Consider the following 27,685-nt stretch of genomic DNA (forward strand, 5'->3'; position numbering starts at 1 on the left):
CGACCTTGCAACTGGGGACGGAAATTGGGGGGGTAATTCAGCGCAGGCAAGCAGCCATCCGGTCCATCAGATATTACAGCTCTGGTCACAGACTCGCTTGTCAGACTGGCGGTACAAAGCGGTGAAGGCGAGGGATGGGGGGTGTTGGGGTGAAGCATATCTGTATATATATATATATATATATATATATATATATATATATATGTATGTATGTGTGTGTGTGTATGTAAGAGTTCGTGTATTTGTAATCCTGGAGAGCTGCCATTCAAATCTAAGTGCCTCAGTCCACAAATTGTGATAGCGTCACAGCAAGTTGCCATGGAGTCAACAATCTGCTGGTGTCTGTGGAAGAGGGGGGAGGAACACAAGAGCGTCACGCTGTAGTGCTCCTCTGGGGGAGTTGTTTTTCCCAACATTGGCCTTGTCTGAGGCAAGTGCTGGTAGAAGGAGCCGAAAGAAGATAATTGTTTTCCAATTTCCACATTCCAATTACACGGTTACTCTCTTTGTCCATTCTGGTCTCCAAATCCATCCATTTTCCTTTACAAAGCCATGAGCTACTTTGTGATGGTATCCATATTGTGGTTAATAGTCTCAGTCTCTGTGCTGACCGCTCTGCCCACTGCTTCAATCATGACGGGCAGCCTTGTGAGGCTTTGGACAGCTTTTCCCATTTCCTGAATTTTTCGATAAACAGAAGACCTGTTATTATGGTTCCAAATAGGTTGATATCTTCAGTGTCCTCCACACAAAGATCCACCAGACACACGACCCGCCATCTCTCCAACGTGTCCATCGTGTTGCATGCTGCAAACGTTCCGGCTGGGCAGTCAGGTTCCCCCAAACCCAAGCTTCTTGTAGAGAAGATGGTGTCAATTTCATTGAGAGACCAGTTGATCAAATCCATGATTTTCAGTTTCGAGAGCAGTGCAAAGAGAGTCTTTCAGACGTGTTGGACAATAGACGAGATGAGAGAGCAAGCAGGGAGGGCAAGGGGAGTAGAGGAAGAGAAATGCATCCACCTCCGTTGAGAGCCAAGAAGAAGATACATATAATTGTTCCTCTCCTATAGTAGAGAATGAGAGGAACTGTTCTTTATGGAATCTATAGTGCACCGTTTGATGTGATACTGTAGCTGACGGCTGCATGGTTCAAATTTTATCTCTAATAGTATTGATCTTAGACGTAGTTCATAAAGTCAATACTGCAGTGATGTTGGGAAATGTCAACACTTGTTTATGTTTTATTTTTCATTAATTTAGCCACTGTATTAAATAAATACCTGGGGTTATGTTTGTTTTCTTCTAAAAAAGAGATGAAAAGTAATCAGATCTAGCAGTTTTTAATGCTTTTTTTGTAGGAAAGGTTACTTTCCCGCCAAGCAATACGAAATATGAAATGTCTCTAGTTTTGTTATCCTCCAGCTGCGCTCCATTTTTCGGGCTGCTCTCTTTAGAGTGCGAGTATGCTCATTATACCATGGTGTCAAACTGTTTTCCTTAACCTTCCTTAAGCGTAAAGAAGCAACTTTATTTAAAATGATAGAAAAGAGAGAGTCCATAGTTTCTGTTACATCATACATTGTTCTGAGGTTTTGGGATTGTGATACATCAGGAAGGTTACTTACAAAGCAGTCTTTTGTGGTTGAAATTATGGTTCTACCATAATTGATCGTTTGTCCTGGGACTGTCTGAGCTTCCCCCTTATACAGACAGATACTAACAAACATACGCAGAAAACTTATAAGAACTTCAAGGCCACCTGGTTCGAGCTAGAATTTTATCAGTATGGTTTGTTACACACACACACTATGAACTCATCATTTTAGAGATTAGAAGTACAGCATAAAGCAGGATTCTTTCATATCTTATAAGTGCACATAAGATTACACATTTAACTTGCCACAACTTGATTAATAGTCAAACAAGAAATAATGTAATAATATAATTAATATCAATATGAAGACTATAGCAACTCGGCATCCACTCCTTCAATAAAATCAGAAATATGGTGGAAATTAAGTTATATTATATCACTTTAAACAACAGAGAGTGATAGTAAGATGGAGATTCTACAGAAAAACAAAACTACACGGAGCTACAATCACAAACCAGCAGCAAGCAAGCAGGAAGCAAGCCTGATGTCAGTTAGAGAAGTAACAGAATATTTTGACCAACCATCATACTTTCTGGATTCAGTTTGTAATGTAAATGAACTAGAAGAGCAGTGGATAGTGGAGCTCCTGACTGAGGTGACCCCTCTACAATTCAAAATAGAAACGGGTGCTGACATAAAAAAAAAAAATGGCAGAAGAGGCTTTCAGATAACTACTCCCAACAAAGGCACTAGTGTCAGCAAATGTCAGTTCTGAGCTACTGCAGTGTACAAAGGACAATCTGCCATGTGCAGTGCACACTGTGAGGCATGTTCCAATCCCAGTGCTGCAAAAGGTGAAAGAGCAGTTGCAGAGGATGGAGGAAAATGGCATCATAGAGCAGGTGACACAACCAATGGAATGGTATGCACTAGTGTTGTCAAAAGACCCGGTACTTCAGTACCAAGTCTGTACTAAAAAAACTGAAATGTGACGGTACCAGGTTTCTTTAATTACCGGTAGCACCGAGGTCCCTTTCAAACCCGGTTCAGTGCTATGATTTCCGCGAAGCAGAAAACGAGGACGGAATCTCAAAATCCAGTTATGAAAATGAAACTTACATTTTAATACGGACAGTCATGGAATTTGTCAAAGTTAGCGTAAATTAATCAAATCAAATCTCAATATGGACCAGTATCTGTAAATGTTAAGCCACAAATGTTGTTTGAAATATGAATCCGTGTTCTGCGCGTCTCTGTGTGAATTAATGAATGGCAGAGACGTGCGGGTTTGTTTACTACATAGACTGAAGCGCGTGACCCTTGCATTAATTTCAGCATCTAAGCTTCAGAGTTATCTCTCCATCAAGCGATCTGAACTTTTCAGTTCATCTCAATGGACACACAGCACACCTGTATTTGATGCTCTGTAAACTCTTTGTGAAGGCGCACGACTCACCGTCGCTTTACTGATAGCTCTGTTTCTCACACATGCAAAGAGAGAGAGAGAGCGAGAGTCTTACCACGCTTAAACAACACGCTATATGTAAACTATTCGTTGTTGTCTTCTCCTGTCAAAATAATGGAGTTCATTTAGAAATATTCATTTAGTTTCGAACAAGCGGAAGACATACAGTTTTCTTCGGTAGTGGGCGGAGCTAATGTGCAAATGGAAATTTCATTGGCTGGCACTGAATAGTACCGTCCCTGTTTTGATTTCAGCAAATCAGTTTGAACGAATGCAGACAACGTGATTAATATTCATGAACCCAGCAGCTCATCAATTCATAGTGCATTGTATATACATTAGTATGATAGTAGAATTAATAGTAGTATTATCTTTTAATAATAATTGATATGATCTATTACTATTTTCTTTTTTTACAGACACCCTCAATGACCAAAAATATCTTAAGCATCACCACCAGTCTTAAGTTCAGTTAAAATTAAAAGTAAATTTTTACATAAAGGCATTGTGCTAGAAATATTACTATTATTTAGTAAAATGTGTGTGATACTGCTACTACTGTTGAAAAAATTTATAAAACTTTATTTTTTAAAGAAAAAAATCACAATATTTCTTCCATATTTTAATTTTAATAGCAAATCCCCTTTATTTACCAAAAATAAAATAAATTTCATAAATTAAAAAGACAAACTAAATTTGGGTGAAACTTGTTTACTGTTTTTCATAATTATATAACTTGTAGAAAAACTTTAAACACAATTGTAAATAAGTATAAAGAATGGCATTGGTTTTATTTTTAGTGCTAAAAAGTTTTTATTTTTTAATTAACATATTTTTGTGTTTTGCTTTGGTACCGAAATTGGTACCAAGAACCGTGGATTTTCACTGGTATCGGTGCCGAATACTGAAATTTTGGTACCATGACAACACTAGCATTCACAGATGGTTCCCGTTCTGAAGGAAGATGCCAAAGCACGCATTTGCGTGGATCTCAAAAGACTAAATTAAGAAGTTAAATGAGAACATATCATGCTACCTACTGCAGATGAGATTATTGCTAAACTGAGCAGTGCAAAAGTTTTCTCCTTCTTTCCATCCAGATAGTTTATCATGGCATTTAGGAGATTTTGTTTAAGGAGGCTTCCCTTCAGGATCTCGAGCACTTCAGAGATCTTCCAGAGAAAAATGCAAGAGATGCTTTAAAGGTTGGAGGGGATAGAGGTCTTAATGGACAACATACTGGTCTACTGATCCTCCCTGGAACAACACTCTCGTTTGGACGCTGGAAGTGCTGCAAAAAGTGGAGTCTACAGGGCTAAAACTGAATACTGAAAAATGCATGTACAGACATTGCAAGCTTTGGGTGCAGTTTTCTGAGAGTTTTGAGAGATGTTTGTAAGCTAATTACATACTGTTTGTTTTGCATGATAAACTTTATGGTCAAGGGCTTTTCTGATGAAACAAATGAAGGAATAGGAGAAAAGCAGACTTAAAAAAAAATATTTGGGGGGGGGGGGTATGGTAAGAAGCACAGGGGTGTGTCTTTAGAGGATGGTTCAAGAGGGGTAAATTTGCTGACTGTTGTGTGCATTGCTGGTTGTTAATAAACAGATGTTCATCAAAGGAGTTGCCTATTTATGGTCATTTTACACAATGCATTTACACATGCACTTTCCAAGTACTGCTCTGTGACAACTGAGCTTAATTGCTCAACCCATAATGCATATAATGCATTATATTTATATCTAACCAGAAGCTTCAGCTGAACCTCGTCACACTGAGAGTATGTGTGTAAGATGGCTGCTGGTGGGAGAGGTGTGGTAACAGCTCTCCTGCTATACACTCTATAATTGTGGGTCTCATAACATCTAATGTTGACCTCAAACTTGCTGATAACAAGCAACAACTTATTGTTTATAGAAAAAGGTTTGTCAGCAGTTTGGATCTACTTTACCAACAAACAAACAATAATGTCAAGCCAAGCATTGGTTATGGGAAATACCTTGTGGCTATTTCTTTCATTTATCCTCATCTCTATAAACAAATCCGAAAAAAGAACAAAGACAACTTCACACCTACAATGGACAAATGCACTGATCATCTCAATATATTTGATATGATCTGGAGACATACATCCATGCTCAGGACCGCACCGCGTTACACTTGATACTGCTGCGGATGGGACGCTGGGGAGACGTGATGGTGCTGAGACAGAGGTATTGGATCGGCGCGGGGATTTCTCATTCCGGTGTCGGCGTAGGTGGAGTGCGACGTGTCCTCGGGGGATCACGGAGGTTGAGCCTGGAATGTGATGACTTTGCGTGAGCGTCGGGTGAATCCTGTTTTTCCTCGGGGCTTGAGGTACATGTTGGGCTGTCTAGACCACAAAGTTCTGCGACTACTTCAAAAAGGGTGCTTTGCAGATTCAGATTCAAACATGGATTTTTTGATGCTTATCTGAAACCTGGCTTAATCAAAATGCTCCGTCGGTAGCTCTGAATATTCCTGGTTATAACATCTACAGGAAAGACAGGTAGGGATCAGAAAAGGGGGGAGGAGTGAGGGGTTTATATAAATAGAACATTACAGTGTCACAAAATCAAATGGTCAAACAATTTATTAGAATGTTTAGGTCTCAAAATCACCCTTTCACCACAAATGTCATTTGTCCTTGTCGTAATGTACAGGCCTCCCTCTGCAGATAACAGTTTTTATGAAAACTTTGAGAAGCTGCTTAAAGAAAGCAACCTTGATAAAGAACTTATCATTGTGGGGGATTTTAACATCAACTAGGAGGACAAATCCTGTAGAAAAAAGCTCAAACAAATCACTGACAGGTTTGATCTAACACAAGTTGTATGTGGGCCAACAAGAATAACTAACTCTACCAAGACACAAATCGATCTCATATTTTCCAATAGACCTGAAAGAATTTTAAAATCATTTAATGTGTTGACAGGTTTATCAGATCACAATCTAATTCTTGTCACAAGAAATCTTGCCAAAAAACATTTTCATCCTTGCACTAGAGGAAAAAAAGAAACTATTACAATTCCAAAAAATAATTATCAAAACTTTGTAGCTGCAGCTAACCAAATTCAATGGGATGACATTTTATCTTTAGTTGATTGCGAAAAAGACAGCCAAATAATTCTAAAAACACTTGAGAGAACTATTAAAGAATTCTCACAAAGAATCAGGTACAAACAGTGCAAAAATACTGTACCCTGTATAAATCCAGACATCATAAAAATAATGAAAGAATGAGACCAAGCCTTAAAAATAGCAAATAAAACTAAATCAACTTATGACAAAGGACATTTCACCATGTTGAGAAATAAAGTTTTAAGATCATTAAGAAAAGCAAAGGCAGATTTCCTTCTCACTATAATTGAAAAATCCAATGGAAATACTAAAATAATATGGAACCAGCTAAGAAAAATAATAGGCGATCACCCCAAAGAACAAAACACTACAGAAATTAAAATAAATGAAAAATTGACAAACAATCTTCCGGTTATAGCAGAAGAATTTAATCACTATTTTATTGATTCTGTGGCTAACATAGCAAACTGTTTTACACCAGAGAACATATACACACCGTCAATAGACAAAAGTCAATTCGTTTTTAGTTTAATTAATGTCACAGAATCAGAGGTATCACAGACCATTAAATCACTCAGACCCATCAAAATGTAAAGATATTTTTGATTTGATCACCAAAATAATCAACATGTCTATTTCACAAAATATTTTCCCAAGCATGTGGAAACCAGCTATTGTTCCTCCAATTTTCAAAAGTGGAGATGCTCATTCCATGTCAAACTACAGACCCATCAGTATATTGCCTACAGTGTCTAAGATTGCAGAGAAACTAATAGCAAAACAAATTATTAACCATCTAAATACCACACCCTTTGCTCTTCACCCTATGCAGTTTGGCTTTAGAGCTAATTACTCCACCGAGACTGTGACTTGCTTCTTTACAGAAAACATCAGAGCTCTGTTGGACCAAGGTGGGGTTGTTGGTGTGGTGTTCCTGGTTCTCAGGAAGGCTTTTGATACTGTTAATTCTACAATTTTGCTGACAAAATTATGCAGTTTTAACTTTTCCTTTGAAAATGGCACATGGTCTTAGTGTTTATACTTGACTAACTGGGGCCCAGGTCAGGAAGCAGACAGACTGGCTAAACCGACCGTCTGCTAGCTGCCTCCCGTCACAGAGGTCAGTTAATTCTCAGCACATAGAGACTCTTTCACCTAGATATCACACTATAGAGACTGTGTCTGTTCCCCGAACTAGAAAATACAAAAAACGTCCAAACCAAGTTAAGGTTAACAATTTAATTGAGGTTCAACAAATAAAAAACAGATGCAATATGGATAAACAAATGATAAAGCTTGGCTTATTGAATATCAGATCCATTTCTACGAAAACACTTTTTGTAAATAATATGATAACTGATCATAATATAGATGTACTCTGTTTGACAGAAACCTGGCTAAAACCTGATGATTACATTATTTTAAATGAGTCCACCCCCCAAGATTATTGTTATAAACACGAGCCGCGTCTAAAAGGCAAAGGGGGAGGAGTTGCTTCAATTTATAACAACGTTTTCAGGATTTCTCAGAGGGCAGGCTTCAAGTATAACTCGTTTGAAGTAATGGTGCTTCATATAACATTATCCAGAGAAACCAATGTTAATGATAAATCCCCTGTTATGTTTGTACTGGCTACTGTATACAGGCCACCAGGGCACCATACAGACTTTATTAAAGAGTTTGGTGATTTTACATCCGAGTTAGTTCTGGCTGCAGATAAAGTTTTAATAGTTGGTGATTTTAATATCCATGTCGATAATGAAAAAGATGCATTGGGATCAGCATTTATAGACATTCTGAACTCTATTGGTGTTAAACAACACGTTTAATACTGATTTAATACTGTCACATGGAATTGATGTTGATAGTGTTGAAATTATTCAGCCAAGTGATGAAATCTCAGATCATATAGTTCTGTGTAAAATTCATTTAGCCAAAATTGTAAATTCTACTTCTTGTTACAAGTATCGAAGAACCATCACTTCTACCACAAAAGACTGCTTTTTAAGTTATCTTCCTGATGTATCCAAATTCCTTAGCATATCCAAAACCTCAGAACAACTTGATGATGTAACAGAAACTATGGACTCTCTCTTTTCTAGCACTTTAAATACAGTTGCTCCTTTACGCTTAAGGAAGGTTAAGGAAAACAGTTTGACACCATGGTATAATGAGCATACTCGCACCCTAAAGAGAGCAATAAATATAAGCAATAAATAAATATAAGCAATAAATATTAATAAAGCCTCAACAAGTGTTGACATTTCCCAACACCAAAACAGTAATGACTTTATGAACTACTTTACTTCTAAAATCGATACTATTAGAGATAAAATTGCAACCATTCAGCCGTCAGCTACAGTATCAAAGTCAGTGCACTATAGACCCCCTGAGGAACAGTTCCACTCATTCTCTACTATAGGAGAGGAACAATTGTATAAACTTGTTAAATCATCTAAACCAACAACATGTATGTTAGACCCTATTCCATCTAAGCTCCTAAAAGAGGTGCTTCCAGAAGTCATAGGTCCTCTTCTGACTATTATTAATTCCTCATTGTCATTAGGATATGTCTCCAAAACCTTCAAACTGGCTGTTATTAAGCCTCTCATAAAAAAAAAAACACAACTTGACCCCAGAGAACTTGTTAATTATAGACCAATTTCGAATCTCCCTTTTCTGTCCAAGATACTAGAAAAGGTGGTATCCTCACAATTATATTCCTTCTTAGAGAAAAATGGTATATGTGAGGATTTCCAGTCAGGATTTAGACCGTATCATAGTACTGAGACTGCTCTCCTTAAAATTATAAATGATCTGCTCTTATCATCTGATCGTGGGTGTATCCCTCTATTAGTTTTATTGGATCTTAGTGCTGCGTTTGACACAATTGACCACAACATTCTTTTGCATAGACTTGAACACTTTGTTGGCATCCGTTGAAGTGCATTAGCATGGTTTAAATCATACTTATAAGACCGCCATCAGTTCGTAGCAGTGAATGAAGATGTATCATATCGATCACAAGTGCAGTATGGAGTACCTCAAGGCTCAGTACTAGGGCCGCTACTCTTCACACTTTATATGTTACCCTTGGGAGATATCATCAGGAAACATGGTGTTAGCTTTCACTGTTATGCTGATGATACTCAGCTCTATATTTCCTTGCAGCCCAGTGAAACACACCAATTTGAAAAACTAATGGAATGCATAGTCGATATAAAAAATTGGATGACGAGTAATTTCTTACTGCTAAATTCAGAAAAAACAGAGGTGTTAATCATAGGGCCTAAAAACTCTGCTTGTAATAACCTAGAACACTGTCTACGACTTGATGGTTGCTCTGTCAATTCTTCGTCATCAGTTAGGAACCTAGGTGTGCTACTTGATCGCAATCTTTCCTTAGAAAGCCACGTTTCTAGCATTTGTAAAACTGCATTTTTCCATCTCAAAAATATATCTAAATTATGGCCAATGTTCTCAATATCAAATGCAGAAATGTTAATCCATGCATTTATGACCTCAAGGTTAGATTATTGTAATGCTTTATTGGGTGGTTGTTCTGCACGCTTAGTAAACAAACTACAGCTAGTCCAAAATGCAGCAGCAAGAGTTCTTACTAGAACCAGGAAGTATGACCATATTAGCCCGGTCCTGTCCACACTGCACTGGCTCCCTATCAAACATCGTATAGATTTTAAAATATTGCTTATTACTTATAAAGCCCTGAATGGTTTAGCAACTCAGTATTTGAATGAGCTCCTTTTACATTATACTCCTCTACGTCCGCTACGTTCTCAAAACTCAGGCAATTTGATAATACCTAGAATATCAAAATCAACTGCTGGCAGCAGATCCTTTTCCTATTTGGCGCCTAAACTCTGGAATAACCTACCTAACATTGTTCGGGAGGCAGACACACTCTAGCAGTTTAAATCTAGATTAAAGACCCATCTCTTTAACCTGGCTTACACATAACATACTAATATGCTTTTAATATCCAAATCCGTTAAAGGAATTTTAGGCTGCATTAATTAGGTAAACCGGAACCTGAAACACTTCACATAACACCGTACTTTTTACATCATTAGAAGAACGGCATCTACGCTAATATTTGTCAGTTTCTCTCTTGTTCCGAGGTCACCGTAGCCACCAGATCCAGTCTGTATCCAGATCAGAGGGTCACTGCAGTCACCCGGATCCAGTACGTATCCAGACATGATGGTAGATCAGCACCTAGAAAGGACCTCTACTGCCCTGAAAGACAGCAGAGACCAGGACAACTAGAGCCCCAGATACAGATCCCCTGTAAAGACCTTGTCTCAGAGGAGCACCAGGACAAGACCACAGGAAACAGATGATTCTTCTGCACAATCTGACTTTGCTGCAGTCTGGAATTGAACTACTGGTTTCGTCTGGTCAGAGGAGAACTGGCCCCCCGACTGAGCCTGGTTTCTCCCAAGGTTTTTTTCTCCATTCTGTCACCGATGGAGTTTTGGTTCCTTGCCGCTGTCGCCTCTGGCTTGCTTAGTTGGGGTCACTTCATCTACAGCGATATAACTGACTTGATTGCAAATAAATGCAGACACTATTTAAACTGAACAGTGATGACATAACTGAATTCAATGATGAACTGCCTTTAACTATCATGACACTGTTTTCCAAATGAATGTTGTTCAGTGCTTTGACGCAATGTATTTTGTTTAAAGCACTATATAAATAAAGATGATTGATTGATGTGCTTAAATAGACTGAGTCTTATCTCACTGACTGTCTCCAACATGTCAGAGTCCAGTCCACCGGTCTACCTCAGGATCTATTTTAGGGCATCTATTGTTCTCACTTTATATTAATGACCTCCCATCCGTCTGTCCTGATGTCTCTGTACAGATGTTTGCTGATGACAATGTAGTATATGTTCATGGGAAGAATATTTCTCAGGTGGCCGAGAAGCTCACTAAATCCATGGATAATATTACAGCTTTGTTAAGATAATCCTGCCTGCAGCTGAATACATCAAAAACAGTAGCAATGTTTTTCACAAAGACCAATAAAAACTTCAGTGTAGAGCCAAATATTTTCGTTTCTGGGGAAAGGCTGCAGATCGTGTCAGAATACAAATATCTGGGGGTTTTGGTGATTCAAAGTTGTCATTTACATCACATGTAAAAAGGGTCTGTAATCTCATCAAATTTAACCTCATGAATTTTAGACACATTCGCCATCAAATGTCCACACAGGCAGGAAAAATATACATGCACTCTAAGATCTTATCACATATCACTTACTGTCTACCCATCTGGTCACAAGCATCTCTGAATCCTCTGCAGTCACTTTACAAACAAACTGTTAAAATTCTGGATAAGAAACCAATTATTTCTCATCATTGTCCAATATTACAACAAAAAACAGATTACTCAGTTGGGAAAACATGGTCAAATACTCAAATCTATGTCTTCTATACAAAATTATTAATGGTTTATCATCCACTCCACTCCACCAGTTTGTTAACATCCGTACAGCTGATCATAGTAGAACCAGAGGTGCAGCGCGGGGAGATTGTGTCATTCCCTTTAGAAAAAGTCTATTTGGTCATACTTCTTTTTCTGTTCGAGCTGCTACTGAATGGAACCGCATTACTTTAATCATCAGAAATCAAAACACATATTGTACATTTAAGAACCATTTAAAGAAATGGCTTCTTGAATTTCAGATCTGTCAACATTAACACATTTATATACCTGCACCATCCTCTGCTGGCTTCTTGCCTTGTGTGTGTGTATATGTCATGTTTTGTCAGATGTTTGTTTTGATTGTTGGTTTGCTGTATTTCGATTGTACCTTTTAACATAATAGGATTTATTAAATGTATTGTAATTTTTTTTATTGTTATATGTATTCTTACTGTCTTCTAGGGTGACTTTTAACATCTGTCCTGGGACTGCAGATGAAAAATAGCCTTCTGGCTAACTCTGGCATATTGGCAGAAATGTTTATTAATATGCACTGTCCCTGTAATAAATAAATAAAATAAACCTATTTTTTAAATGGATCCTTTTATAGTAATTAACCTATATAGGGGTAGCGATGTGTCACGGTTGGTAAACATCTGGTGAAATCTGTGTGATTTGCGTCTGCACTGATTTGCTTGTGGGTCGTCTCCGTTAATTGTCATCAGCAACAGCTGTCACTCATTACTCATCCACTATATATTGGCTTGTCTCACGTCTTGTGTTTGTGAGATCGTTGTTTAATGTCGGTTACCCTGTTTGTTGGCTTTAGTGTTGTCTGCATTGGATGTCTGTGTTTTTCCCAGAACCTCATCCACTCTCCGCACATCCACTCAGCCACGGACACTTACCTTCGGCTCTATTCCCCGCAGTTCCTGTGCCATCCTCTCCTGCTGCCTACTCACCGTCATCATCCGGACTACTCACCTTCTCTCCGCCATCATCCGGATTCTTCACCTCCTCACCACTACCAAGGAGTGTCGTCTTCTCAGCTTCATTGTTCCTTTGTGTCTTACTGTTCATCTCACTTCATTAAAACTGTTAACTGGCATCTGTTTCCTGACTTTCCTTCACTCCACTGTCACACGATGTCTGTTATTGTTATGTTATTGTTGACAGTGTACAGGTGCTGGTCATGTAATTAGAATATCATCAAAAAGTTGATTTATTTCACTAATTCCATTAAAAAAGTGAAACTTGTATATTTAATCATTCATTACACACAGACTGATATATTTCAAATGTTCATTTATTTTCTGACAACGAAGGACAATCCCAAATTCAATATCTCAGAAAATTTTAATATTGTGAAAAGGTTAAATATTGAAGACTCCTGGGGCCTCATTTATAAAACTTTGCGTAGGATTTGCGTCAGAAGTGGCGTACGGATGAAACATAGGACGTGCGTACGCACAGAAATATTCAGATTTATAAAACCGTGCGCACGCACATCCTACGGATTTTTCCCTTAATAAATCACAATCAATTCTAAATGTAGCGCAGCTTTTGCGGCTTCATGACACGCCCATAGTTGCCCATAAATAGTCCGTGAAACGCCCACAAGTTAATATTCATTGATTGCGAAATCATGGCAAACACAGAGAGGAAATAAAAAAAACGTAACTTCACTCAATGTGAAGTAGAAGTTATCGTTGGCGAAGTGGAAAAGAGGAGAAAAATGTTGTTTGGAGGGCACAGTGTGGGCATTACTAATGCCAAAAAGGCACTTGAGTGGCAAACGGTGGCAGACGCTGTAAATGCTGTAGCCTCACAACCTCGGACTGTGGCCGAAATAAAAAAGAAATGGTCGGACATCAAAGTCGAGGCAAAAAAACGTCTTGCGCTCCATCGCCAGAGTGTGTCTGCCACAGGTGGGGGAAAGGGGACAGCGGAGCTGACCCCTCTTGATGAGAGACTGGCGGCAATTATTGGGGAATCCCTATTAAGTGGAGTGGTGACTGAGGCGGAGGGGGACACTGACGCGCCAGATGCACCGGGTGACACAGGTAAGAGAAATAAGTAAAATGAATGCAGTCAAGTCACATGTATGCAGGCTACACAATTACAGTTTATTAATATAGAACAATTTTATTTCAGTTGCTGGGTGTTCCAGCGGGGCCAGTGGTTACGATGCTGCAGCTGAGCAGCCGTCTGGACCCAGCGTCTCCACGGCACGCGGCTCTCAACCCTCCAGCAGTGGACGTGTCCTCACCGATGCAGTCCTTGAAATGCAGAGGGAAGTCATTAGTTCAATCAGAGAGGTGGCCAAGGAGTTGGGCGAAATCAAGACTGCCCTGACTGAAATAAACTGCACGATGAGGGAATTCTTGAATAAATAATATTTTCCACACCTTTTGTTGTTCTTTACAAGCGACGCATCACTTCCAAACGCTGGCGCACAGCAGCAGCATTTGGCTCAAATGCGTGGGCATGGGGTTCAGGGTCGGGGCCAACACAGCAATCGGCGCCAGGGGGTAGAGGCACGTTTTTAAGCTGTGCCACATTGTGTAGCACAGCACATGCCAGCACGATTTGGCACACCTTTTCAGGTGTGTACAATAACCTCCCTCCAGTGCAGTCGAGGCAGCGCCATCTGCCCTTAAACAGGCCGATGGTGCGCTCCACTATAGCACGAGCTCGGCTGTGGCACATGTTGTAGTGCCTTTCCTCTGCACTATGTGGGTTGAGGAAAGGCGTAAGCAGCCACTGTTTGAGGGGATATCCACTGTCCCCTGCAAGGATAGTGAAAGGGTTAAGACATTGAAGTACATTAAAATGTGAATGTCTATAATCAAACGTACCTAGAAGCCAGCCATCACGTATAGCACCAGCCTCGAGTCTGCGTCCAACACTGCTGTGTCTTAAAATAAATGAGTCATGGGTTGACCCAGGCCACCGAGCTACTACATTAGTGAGCAACATGTCTGCATCACAAATAATTTGGACATTGATTGAATGAAAATGCTTTCTATTAATGAAAGTATTTTCATTAACGTTCGGTGCCCTTATGGCAACATGAGTGCAGTCAATAGCACCGATGACATTTGGGAAACCATACATAGCTGCAAATTGAGCTTTCTTGTTTGCCTGTTCACCCGCCGTGTATGGAAACTTTATGGAATCATGGGACAAAGCTATTATGCCTTTTAACACGTCTGGCATTACCCGGCTAAGGGTCGGCTGAGATATTCCTGACCTGTCAGCCAATTCCCTCTGAAAAGTGCCAGTCGCCAGGAATCCTAGTGTTGTTAGGACTTGAAGTCGGAACCGGCTCATAAGCCACTCGTCCTCGTTTGCCAGCAAGTCTTCTTGCTGTCTAAAGATGCGTTCACTCCGAATTCTTCCATTTGCCACATCTTCTAAAAGCGCAAGATCAGCCATTGTGCGTCATTACGCATTGTGATGGGACATTTTATTTCCATCCATTTAATTGCATCTGACAAGCTACAGATGTCGGTAATAATCGACGTGGAAATGGGAAATTGTTCAGCGCAAATGTAATTTCTTGTTGCTTTCTGAATGGTTGAGACATATGCCATACATTGTTTTATCAAAAATAAAACAAACTAAAGGCATATGCATGAATACCATAATTCCGTAGCTTATGAAGAAATGTTTCACTATGAAAACAACTTTCCCCAGTGGACAATTAATACATCTATCTATCTATCTATCTATCTATCTATCTCCTTAATTATCTATCTGTCTTTCTAATTGCAACTATATCTGCTCCGCCAGACGGACACATTGACGAGAATATCAGTTTTGTATATTATTTCGTTCTGTTAACTATATTATTTATGAGGATGAATTGCACAACATGCCAATATTGCAGAACATATTTCACTTTTCTTTTTGCAAATATGTGTTCATTTGAATTTCTGTTGTAATTTTCGTTTGATTTTGTTTGTTTGTTTCACTGCTGATCGATCAAACGGGTGTTCGTGTAGGCTGTTAATTGTAAGACTTGCTTTGTGAAGTCATGTTATTTATGAGAGGCAGTATTGTCATTTTCACTTTCACGTGTTTTTGTGCGTACGCCTGGGTCAGAGCTTGCGTGAAGGACCGCACATTTTCCCGTCAAGTTTGCTTTTTATAAATATCAATTATTGCGTAGAGAGTGGCGTACGCCTTCTTTTGTGCGTACGCAACGTTTATAAATGAGGCCCCTGGTGTCACACTCTAATCAGCTAATTAACTCAAAACACCTGCAAAGGCCTTTAAATGGTCTCTCAGTCTAGTTCTGTAGGCTACACAATCATGGGGAAGACTGCTGACTTGACAGTTGTCTAAAAGATGACCATTGACACCTTGCACAAGGAGAGCAAGACACAAAAGATCATTGCAAAAGAGGCTGGCTGTTCACAGAGCTCTGTGTCCAAGCACATTAATAGAGAGGCGAAGGAAAGGAAAAGATGAGGTAGAAAATAAATTGTACAAGCAATAGGGATAACCGCACCCTGGAGAAAACAAAAGCCATTCAAAAATGTGGGGGAGATTCACAAAGAGTGGACTGCAGCTGGAGTCAGTGCTTCAAGAACCACTACACACAGACGTATGCAAGACATGGGTTTCAGCTTCGCATTCCTTGTGTCAAGACACTCTTGAACAACAGACATCCTCAGAAGCATCTCGCTTCATACAGGACTGGACTGCTGGTGAGTGGTCCAAAGTTATATTCTCTAATGAAAGTAAATTTTGCATTTCCTTTGGATATCAGGGTCCCAGAGTCTGGAGGAAGAGAGGAGAGGCACACAATCCACGTTGCTTGAGGTCCAGTGTAAAGTTTCCACAGTCAGTGATGGTTTGGGGTGCCATGTCATCTGCTGGTGTTGGTCCACTTTGTTTTCTGAGGTCAAAGGTCAATGCAGCTGTATACCAGGAAGTTTTAGAGCACTTCATGCTTCCTGCTGCTGACCAACTTTCTGGGGATGCAGATTTCATTTTCCAACAGGACTCTCACCTGCACACAGTGCCAAAGCTACCAGTACCTGGTTTAAGGACCATGGTATCCCTGTTCTTAATTGGCCAATAAACTTGCCTGACCTTAACGCCATAGAAAATCGATGTGGTATTGTGAAGAAGAAGATGTGATATGCCAGACCCAAGAATGCAGAAGAGCTGAAGGCCACTATCAGAGCAACCTCATAACACCTGAGCAGTGCCACAGACTGATCCACTCCATCCCACGCCGCATTGCTGCAGTAATTCAGGCAAAAGAGCCACAACTAAGTATTGAGTGCTGTACATGCTCATACTTTACATGCTCATACATTTTAGTTGGCCAAGATTTCTAAAAATCCATTCTTTGTATTGGTGTTAAGTAATATTCTAATTTTGGGATTTTCCTTAGTTGTCAGTTATAATCATCAAAATTAAAAGAAATAAACATTTGAAATATATCAGTCTGTGTGTAATGAATGAATATAATTGACAAGTTTCACTTTTTGAATAGAATTAGTGAAATAAACTTTTTGATGATATTCTAATTATATGACCAGCAGTTATGCGCGGGTTGATCCAAAATGAGTGGGTGCCTGCAGTCACCCGTGGTTACCCACGGTTAAGAGTCATCCAAGTGCAGTATGGAGTACCTCAAAGCCACTACTCTTCATGCTTTATATTTTACCCTTGGGAGATATCATCAGGAAACATGGTGTTAGCTTTCACTGTTATGCTGATGATACTCAGCTCTATATTTCCTCGCAGCCCGGTGAAACACACCAATTTGAGAAACTAATGGAATGCATAGTCGATATAAAAAACTGGATGACGAGTAATTTGTTACTGCTGAATTCTGAAAAAAAAAAAGAGGTGTTAATTATGGACCAAAAAACTCTGCTTGTAATAACCTAGAACACTGTCTAAGACTTGATGGTTGCTCTGTCAATTCTTCGTCATCAGTTAGGAACCAAGGTGTGCTACTTGATCGCAATCTTTCCTTAGAAAGCCACGTTTCTAGCATTTGTAAAACTGCATTTTTCCATCTCAAAGATATATCTAAATTACAGCCTATGCTCTCAATGTTAAATGCAGAAATGTTAATCCATGCATTTATGACCTCGAGGTTAGATTATTGTAATGCTTTATTGGGTGGTTGTTCTGCACGCTTAGTAAACAAACTACAGCTAGTCCAAAATGCAGCAGCAAGAGTTCTTACTAGAACCAGGAAGTATGACCATATTAGCCCGGTCCTGTCCACACTGCACTGGCTCCCTATCAAACATCGTATAGATTTTAAAATATTGCTTATTACGGAAATGGGGGGGTGGGGTGGTGGGGGCTGAATAAAGGCCCCTGTTGTGAATCCATGCGTTTTTGTAAGATAAATATCCAGATTTAATAATTTTGTTGTCAAATTTTTCTCACTTTAATAATTTAATAAGTAATTAATTTGTTTAAAGTGGTGCAGAGCCAATGGTTGTTTTGTAGGCAAACATCAATGGAATTTTTTTTTTTTTTTTTTTTTTTTGTGAACAGCTCTATGGGTAGCCAATGCAAGTTGATGAACAGAGATGTGATATGCACTCTTTTTGTCTCATTAAATACTTTTAGACAGGCAGGTGAAACACTGTCTGGGCCTGAAGCTTTCTAAGGGACAGGACACAACAAGCTGACTTCAAAGAACTAGCAGCGATGAAAACTGTCAGTGTTGTTGCCTCACTTCGGCAGCGTGGGATGATCGGATGATTAGCGTCCTTTACACAGACCACAGGTTGAAGGTGGGGAAGACAGGAAGTGGGGTTGAAGTGGGGGTAGGTGAATGTTTGAAGTGCAGACAAGAGCGTGACAGGGCTTTTCGAATCAGCAGTAAAACACAGATCCTCAGCCAGTGGTTGAGTCTTGTACTTAGTCATGTTTCTCAGACCGGTCCATACTGATTTTAAGAAAGCCTGTTGTATCTGCTACAGTGGACAGTGTGTCAATTTTCTATTAATTTTCTCTCTCTCTCATTCTTTTTTCATGTTGTTGTAGGTGGTGTAATTTATAAATGTCTGTGATAGCCGACAACGTGGCCACACAGCAAGGCGGTAACTAAACCACACACACAGACATGCATCTTTTGCATGCATGCTATTTTGGTTGCCCTTTAGTATATTTCATAATTAAACATTTTAGTTGCAGATCACCCTATATATAGATTTTCATAAAGACAGAAACAGCTTTGGTTCATTTTCACCACTTTATTTCTAATTTACACTTTTACCGTACATGACTAGTTTGGGTGCACACTTTCTAGTTATGAGTGGTATATTGTGTTAACAGTTATTTCTTTTGAGTTTAAGTTACCTATGTGTGGAAGGCGGAGGTTTGACGCTGTCTGGGCAAAGCGCTGCACTTCAGTGGAGGTCCGTTCTAATAAAGGACCGGCTGGAGACAGTGGCCGCCATTTTGTTCCAGTGGTTGACCCCTGTTGCAGATTAGCTGGGGGGATGTAGGGTTGTTTGTTCATTTGTTTGTTTTTGTTTATTTTAATTGTTTGTGTATATAATTAATTTCTTTATGACCCATGTCTTTATTTTTTGTGAATGAAGTACAGTATTCATTCTAATTGGATTTAATTGGTGTTTGTTGTTCTTGGTGTGTGTAGTGTGCGTTTTCTTTGTCTGGTTTGTTTGTTTGATTATTGTTCAGTTTTGATTCTCTTTAGTTTACATTTTTTATGGGCCCAGACCTGACTTTATTTTCATTCAGTTTTCCAAGTTATTTAATTTGTAACTTTTTCTGGCATTTAATGAATTATTTTTTTGGTTGGAAATCCTGTGTTCTTTGCCCTAGACTTCTTGGTCCCTCACAGTGTCCCAAGTGAACTTGATATGAACAAGTTCATATCCAAGTTCAAGAACAACATATCCCATCCAGCTCCCATCAACAGCTCCCATCCAGACATCGTCTCTTTCAGGGAGGACCTTGCATTTTCCAACATGACAAAGCCAGACCACATACTGCATCAATTACAACATCATGGCTGCTTAGAAGAAGGATACTGAAAAGGTACTGAAATGGCCAGCCTGCAGTCCAGATCTTTAGAAAACATTTGGGGCATCATAAAGAGGAAGATGTGACACGACCGTTGAGCAGCTAGAAGCCTGTATTAGACAAGAATGGGACAACATTCCTATTCCTAAACTTGAGACACTTGTCTCCTCAGTCCCCAGATGTTTGCAGACTGTTACAAAAAGAAGAGGGGATGCCACACAGTGGTAAACATGGACTTGTCCCAACTTTTTTGAATTGCGCCAATATTTGGCATGACATTTCTAAATTTCAACATTCAATGTTATCTATATTCTATTTTGTATAAAATATAAGTTTATGAGATTTGTAAATTATTCCATTCCTTTTTTAATCACAATTTCTATAGTGTCCCAACTTTTTTGGAATCGGGTTTGTAGTCCAACTCAAATTATTTATAAAGCATCATATTTCAGGTTAAATGTGAATGAGTGTACATATATCGGTGAATATGCAAGAATTACTATAATAGAGTAGTTTTATTTTTTTGACTTTGACCCGTTACCCAAAGACTTCAGATACAATGTTCAATCTACATAATAACAGAAAAATTATAATAATTATACAGACAAGTGCACACACATTGAGCAATTACGTACCTCTGAAATTTCTCTTTAGAAGAGTCTCAATATCAAATACTCTAAGGAGAAGCATCCGAGCCATGGTAGTAGGGCTGTTTGCATGGCTAGCTGACCACAACACATTAATGTTTTTATTTTAGAAAATTGCATGGTTTCACCCTTATTCCTCGGTTGGGATCGTGTCAAACCTTTGAAGCCTTATTAAACTGCATTGATTTGGACCTTCAACCCATTGGTTGCAATTGAAGTCCATTATACAGAGAGACATAAATGTGATTTATTTTCGATTGAAGAAAGACATGAACATCTTGAAAGACATGGAGATGAATGAATTATCAGGAAATTTTTATTTTAAGCGAACTAATCCTTTAAGCGCAAGTTTGACAGATTCGCCAACAGCCAATTAATGATCATTACGATACAATTTGTCCTTAGATTAAATTCTGGCAGTGTCCAAAATTTTGAGCCACTGTCCTGCAGTGCGACAAGTTATAAGACGATTGTCAAATCAAGAACCAATAGGAGCACTAAAATAGAGGACACAATTACAGAAACGATGACAACAACAGACCAACACAGGGAACATGTTGAAGCTACAGCCAGGTGCTCAACACACGCTGCATATGTTTTTTTATATTATTATTTTCAGACAATCTATTATCAAAACAAAGGCTTCAGAATGTTGTATTGTACTAGCTGCCATTTTGTGCATTTATGCAGTTCTTTTTTGGGTTTTATTGGTATTTGAATTGGCTTTTAATAAGCCTTTACTGCCATTCCTTGCTGTTATAGCTGTTACTACAGTAATGGTTTGGAAAACAGCATACTCACAATTCCTGTATGCCTGAAGGTGATACTAGTTGTTCCTGTGGGCGCTGATCCTTTGCGTCAAGCCATTTCCCCAGCTTGCCCATTGTACTAAGGCTTTTTGCCATTTCTAGGAAGCAAAATAGTAAACAAAATTTTTATTTTCAGTAGGGCAAACTTGTATCAATCTCTAAATGATAATATTTATCTTCAACTAGTTTATAAAATATTTGGATTCTTCTTAATTAACATTAATTTTTTTCAGGTTCTCTAATTCCATTTTGAGGGCTTCATTTTCTGCCTTTAAATGTGCTACAATGTCTGGCAAAGGAGGATAAGGAGAAGGTGAGGTAGGTGAAGGTGAAGCAGGTGATGATGAGGCAGGTGAAGGTGGAGCTGAGGGTGGTGCAGGTGGACAGTTAGGAACCAGTGGTGCAGAAGATGGTGAGGTAGGTAAAGATGGAGCAACCAAAGTTGTAGCAGAAGGAATCTATGTCCATGTTGTAATTTTATTTTCTCCAAAATCTTCCTGTCCAAATTTCCATCACTAGTTTGCCTCTTTATAAAACATGACAAAAATATTAGTACAAAACATTAAAAACAAAGAGCTGAAAAAAATCAAATGATGTTATCACACTCTCTCTTAATTGATCTGCCTCAATTACCAATATAGATGGGATCAGCTGATCTCCACAAACAAGAATAAGAACCTCTACATAATAAGACATGAACAGACATGAACCATGTGCCATTACATGTGCCATTACTCCTAGGGCCTCTTTTCCAAATTAACAGCGGCAGAGTACGTACTACAGTTCGGGCAATTTCAAGCTGTATAATTATTCACCTTTATTTGAGGAACTGACCCTTCGCTAAGCCATTGCCAAAAAGTGCCACAGGCCAATCAAGGCTCAGCAACCGTAACTAGGTGGGAGAGGTCTGTCAAGCTTTTGAGTAAGGGAAACATGTTGTGCAAATTGAATACCTAGTATTTTAAAAGTTATCATTGCAAAGTGGTCAGGCTAATGTCTATTTTTACAATACTTATGGATAAGCTGTTTAATTTATAATTATTAGATTATTTTCTGATTTCACTTAACCTGCTGTGCATGAACATTGCTGTTCCTTAATTTGTGTGTTTCAAATTTGGAGGTCAGCATATTCTCTAATCGGTTGCATATTATGTCGTGGATATATTCCTTAGGAATGTCTGAAACTGGTGGATACATACTGTAATAGATGTGCCCGGCGCGAAAGCTTGACAGGCGTAGCAAAAGTAACTAAGGAGGGCGGGGCTTAGCGAAGGGAGCCTGAACCAGACAGCACATAGGGAACAAGACCAGCAGCTTCAGCCATATTTGTTGAATGATGAGATTTCTGTAACACTGTAGATTAAGGCCCAGAAAATACAAAGTAATTAAAACAAATTTACAGCGTAACTTTCGGTAATTACAGTGTACCTCTATAAAGTATGCCCATGTTAGTATAGGGAAACATTATGTAAAGTTATCGAAAAATAAAATACTTTTATTTTCTCTTATTTTTTTCCCCCACAATTATAATTAAATGCAATGGAGCGTGTTAAACAAGTGGATTGTATTTTATCAAATAATGTTCTGAAATGCGAAGTATGGTATTGCGTACTTTTAATCAATTATTAATTCTAACTAGCTATCATTAATATCTCCACCACAATGAGAAATAACTTGAAATCCAAACAGCAGTCGACTGAGAAAGCAGCTGTCCATCACTGCATTCACAAAGCACACGGTACAAACGAATGCAGAGTGATCAGAGATGATAACTTATCAGATAGCAAAATGAGACCTATGCTTCCTTTAATTTTGATTGAGAGAGACAGGTTTAAGAACAGAAAAAGCTAAGTGCTCTTAGTACAAGCTCTTTAGACAATCTGTCTGTGCAATGTCTGTCAGCGCAGCGATCATCTGAACATGTGTACATTATTGTTTTTCTCAACATGAACGTGAAACAATATAAAGACGATAATGCTGACTCAAGTGCATGTACGTTCTGTATCTGCGCAGTTGGCTTTATTAGCATTTTTTCTGTTCACGCTGCTTGAGCTTAAATGCTTTTATTCATATATATTTTTTTACACATTGTTAAATGTTTTTGATATGTAGTAAGCTTGTTGTGTATATTGCCTAATATAATCTTGTTCGGAAATGGTGAAAATAAAACACAAAAAAAAAAACGTCAACTTAAAAAAAACTCATTTCTCGTTAAACTAAATTTAAATAAACAAATATTAGATTTTTATGAAGCAGAATATTCTAATATAATATTTTTGAAAGATGCCCATCCCTAGAATAAAGGGGTAAGAACCAGGAAAATAACTAATTATTTACTGTAAGTATTCTAGAACTAAGGGGAACTTTTACTATTATGATAGACAACAAAAGGGGCAGAACATACACTGGACGTTTTTCTATTAATGGTGTACAAATACAGAAAGGATTTTTTATATTATGGGACATAAGTATATAAGATTTATCATAAATAAAAACAGGCAGAGCAACATAAAACAACTCTGACAGACTGCTTGTACTTGGCTGTGAAAAGGACTAATTATGTCAAGATTTAGGGAAAATTGTAGATTATTAGGTACTCCTAATTTTGGATGATTCATTTTAAGTATATCATTTCTAAATGTAGTAATTCATTTGCAAAGTTATAAGTAATAATGATTTTGTTTTATTTTATCCTTAAGCAACAATTTTATAGTGGGCAGACATTTTTTTTTCTAGGGTGAAGTAAACATCAGAGATGCTTAGCCACAAGCTGCAACCGTATGAACTAACTATGGTGATGTAGATCTTCTGAGATCTTCTGAGATGTTATTCCTTGGAGCATCCATGTTGTTGGAACCCTTGAACTCATCAGCAGGTATCTCAGGGACTCAGGTGTTTTGCCCCTTAACATGAACATCTCGCCTGAGTGGGGCAGCAAAGACCGGCTAGCCTTCACCTGCAGAAGGGTTCCAACTGTCCAACATCTTGAGCTGGACTCAGCTGCTGCAGCTATATCCCTGGTGGCTTTCTTTAGCTGTTTAGACTCTAGGCCCATCTGCTGGAGGAAATAACGCACCGATTTTGCAGGGAACCCACGGCAACTGACTTCGATAGGGTAGCTGGTTGCATGCCACCCTTTTACAGCAGCTTCGTCAACCAGGTCCTGGTACTTTTCTTTTTTCAGTTGTAGTTGATGTAGTTGATAGGATTTGGCTAACCTCTCTTCCCAGGGCACCGTAAGCACAGCAATTATGATGGTTTTTGTGCTCCTGGAAAGCAGGACCATATCTGGTCGGAGGGAGGTTGCTGCCACGTCCTTTTGGAAGACAAGCTTCCTCTTCAGGTCCACTCTCAACTCCCAGTCACAGGCTCGTTGCAAGGAAGAGGGTGGGTTCTTGGACACTTTGCCGGTCTTATGAGCCTTGTCTCCTTCCCTCACAAAGGCTATGGTATCGGGCAGATGGGCCTCCTTGTTATTGGCTTTGACTCGCTGGTGTTCCAACCATTTTGCGATTTCTGTGAGGACCTTGTCATGCCTCCATCTGTACCGCCCTTCTGCCAATGCCTTTGGACAGCCAGTCAGGATGTGGTTCAATGTACAGGAGACTGCTCCACATTGGTTGCACGATGGGTCTTCCTCTCCACCCCAGATCTTTATGTTTTTTGGTATTTGCAATAGATCAGTCACAGAGCGCAGGAGAAAGCTCAGCCTTCCTTGGTCGATCTGCCATAGATCCTTCCACGACAGTGGTTGCTCCTGTGCCTGGTCCCACTGTGTGCATCGCCCCTATGAGGCAAGTCCGATTGCTTTCACTTGATGCTTCTCCTCTGCTGCCTCACGGACTCTTTGCACCACGAGACCTCTTCTGGTTTTGGCATCAGCCCTGTTCCATCTCTTTCCGCTATAATGTCCAAGGCCCAGGTGTTCCTGGCATGCCACACCCACGATTTCCTGGTGTTCCAGTGAGATTCTGCTTCCATCACAGCTTGCTGGGGCTTCCACTTTCTGCCGCATTTGATGGTCTTGCTTGCGTGTCTTACTTTCCCATCTTACATTTGCAATGCAGGTGCAAGTTTTGGGTCTCAGCAACAAAAATATATCTTGTTACCTTTTTGGGGCTAGATGGTCCATCATTACTGGTCTCCTCTTTAATAAACTTAGGGTTTGGCTTGCATTTTCGTTTGCTCAAAGGGTTTGAATTGGACTGGTGTTGTGTCCTCTGGGGTTGTACTTTTTCTAGGGTGGACTGTCTCTCTGGGGGGAAAAAAAGGGGAATACAAATTGTAGAATCTAAAACAAAAGATACAACTAGGGCTATGGCAATAACAACAAAATAGGCTGACTACATGAATGCACCCACAATAAGTATTGATGTCATAATGGGGACAGTGTTCAAAATATTAGCACACATTCTGACAGGGATTTAATATCCTGCAAGTTTATAATGGCATACATTTGAAATATTTTTTACTTTACTTGAGTTTTATTGTGTAAGTTCTACACTCTAAAGACAAATATTGTATTTTTTCCCACTAAATGTGTCTGACAGCTGAAATTTTACTTTATAAAGACATTATTCTCACATGACAAACATTTAAAGATATTAAAACAATGCACTGTAATATTCTGGGCCTACTCATAGTTAGCTTTTAAACATGAACATTAAAATGTAACGCAAACAAAAAAGCAGTATTAATAGTAACGTTACATGATGTAATAAAAAATAAATACTAACGTTAACTTACTAATAAAAAGAAAAACCTACAGTTAAACACAGTAAAAATCTGTTCAATTATATTACTAGCTTCGAAGTTCGATCTTATCAGTAACTTATAAATAGTCATGCAATTCAGCGATTATTTAAATTATGTATTATCTGTGTAATAACAATGTGTGAATTATAATAAAAGGTCAGAAATTAACTTACCTGCATCTATATGCACTGTTGCCTCGTTCAAAGGCCATCCGCCTTTAGGTTTTTTTTCTCAGTCCACCTCTCCACTCAATTAAATATACAGAACTTCATCAACTCCATCTAAGAAATCATTACAATTGAATTGTTTTATATGTGACATTGGTACAATGCTCCAACTTCCCTCAGTTTCATCTTTCCACTCAACAAGGGTGAACATTGTTCATGCGTTGCTCTATCCTGAATGCGTGTAAATTTGGCAGTCTTTTGACTGCGTTTGAATTTTGGCGCGCCTAATATTCGCTTGTTAATTCTGACGTCACGTGTCACCGCTTCCGTGTCCAAACTCAGATACTACGAGAAAACAACAAAAGTTGCTTATTTCAACTCATGATGTGATAAAATACTACCGAGAAAGTTATAATCCTAACCTTTTAAATCCAAGTCCCAGATGAAAATATAAATAAATAAATAAAAAAATTTATTAAGTGGGCAGGAGCATGTGCTGGAGATGTACTTATAATCCAAGGAGCATTTTTACTGATGAAATGCGCATGAAAATCGCATTTGTTTTTTTGCACAGCCCTAACATTTAGTTAACAAAGCTAAACAGCGTTGCCCTTTGTGTAATAAGTTACAGAAACTGTTAAACGCACCAACTTAAATAATAAAATACCCTTACCGGTTGTGGTCCATAAACAACGCCTTCTCCAGACAAAGAGGCAACTGCTCCATCTTTCAAGAATAATCTTTGTGCGAATCCAGCATTAAACTGATTGAGATTGAGGAAGCTTTCCTCAGCAAAATTTGCTGCACATAGTTTTACATCTGGATTATCATTTCGGGAACCGAGTTAAACATAACAGCAATAACAGCGTTTCGACAACATGGCGACAAACACAAACGCAAATCTTCCTCTTCTCCGTCGGGGCGCAACAAGAACATGCCCCCTATTTTGTGTATTCCTGTGGGCGGTGTTAGTCAAAAAATGGTTCTAGTGACATCATTACCGCAGGACCTAGAGGGATGTAGTCAAAACTGCCCGTTCGTTCTAGGCGAATTCTGTTAAATAAAATATCTCGCTTGGCATTGAACTTTGAGAAAATTTTATTTATTTTATTTATTATTTATACTCTAACAACAACATTACACACTAATTGAAGTTTAAGACAATTAGTTTCCAAAGACCATAGATGTCGGTTTGCGACTGTTAACCTTTTGCTACAGTGATATGAGATGAAATACAAGAAGTATCTCTTGGAGAACAAAGACATTCCACAAACAACACAGCATGGCTGGAGAAGGTATGTAAATGTTAAATTGTATCAAGATTATTACCCAATGTGGATAGTGTAACGCTGTCAGAGTTTTAAGTCTGCCCAGGATGAATAGAAAAGACAACGCCAACGGATGGTAGTTTCACGAGTCTTTATATAATTCCTCTCCAGTAAATGCACTCTTCACATACATGTCATAGAGCGAATATTAACAGGGGAATAACACTCTGAAAACACGCTACAAATAAGAGTAGAAAGTAAACACAATAAATCAAAGGAGCAGTCGGTAGAGCGGTCACCTCTCTTCTCTCGCGAGCAAAAACTCTTCTCTCACTGCGCACGCGTACACTGGAACAGCGCGCACACAATAACGTGTCATCTTA

At 38.9% G+C, this 27,685-nt stretch overlaps 1 protein-coding gene across 1 annotated transcript; it reads left to right on the forward strand.

Annotated features, from left to right (window-relative positions):
- Positions 1–13,345: 13,345 nt before the first annotated feature.
- LOC128028676 (nuclear apoptosis-inducing factor 1-like) lies at positions 13,346–14,059 on the forward strand. The gene is made up of 2 exons (XM_052615965.1): positions 13,346–13,682; positions 13,774–14,059. The coding sequence occupies exons 1-2, from the start codon at positions 13,355–13,357 to the stop codon at positions 14,013–14,015; spliced, it is 570 nt and encodes a 189-aa protein (XP_052471925.1). The 5' UTR covers positions 13,346–13,354; the 3' UTR covers positions 14,016–14,059.
- The last annotated feature ends 13,626 nt before the right edge of the window (positions 14,060–27,685 follow it).

This window comes from Carassius gibelio, chromosome A15 (assembly GCF_023724105.1).
Source record: "Carassius gibelio isolate Cgi1373 ecotype wild population from Czech Republic chromosome A15, carGib1.2-hapl.c, whole genome shotgun sequence".
Classification (NCBI taxonomy): domain Eukaryota; kingdom Metazoa; phylum Chordata; class Actinopteri; order Cypriniformes; family Cyprinidae; genus Carassius; species Carassius gibelio.

Bases quoted from the DNA above. Each gene is read 5' to 3' on its own strand.
- LOC128028676 (XM_052615965.1), top strand. From the start codon at position 13,355: ATGTTGTTTGGAGGGCACAGTGTGGGCATTACTAATGCCAAAAAGGCA. The intron at 13,683-13,773 runs GTAAGAGAAATA...ATTTTATTTCAG, and splicing joins AGATGCACCGGGTGACACAG to TTGCTGGGTGTTCCAGCGGG.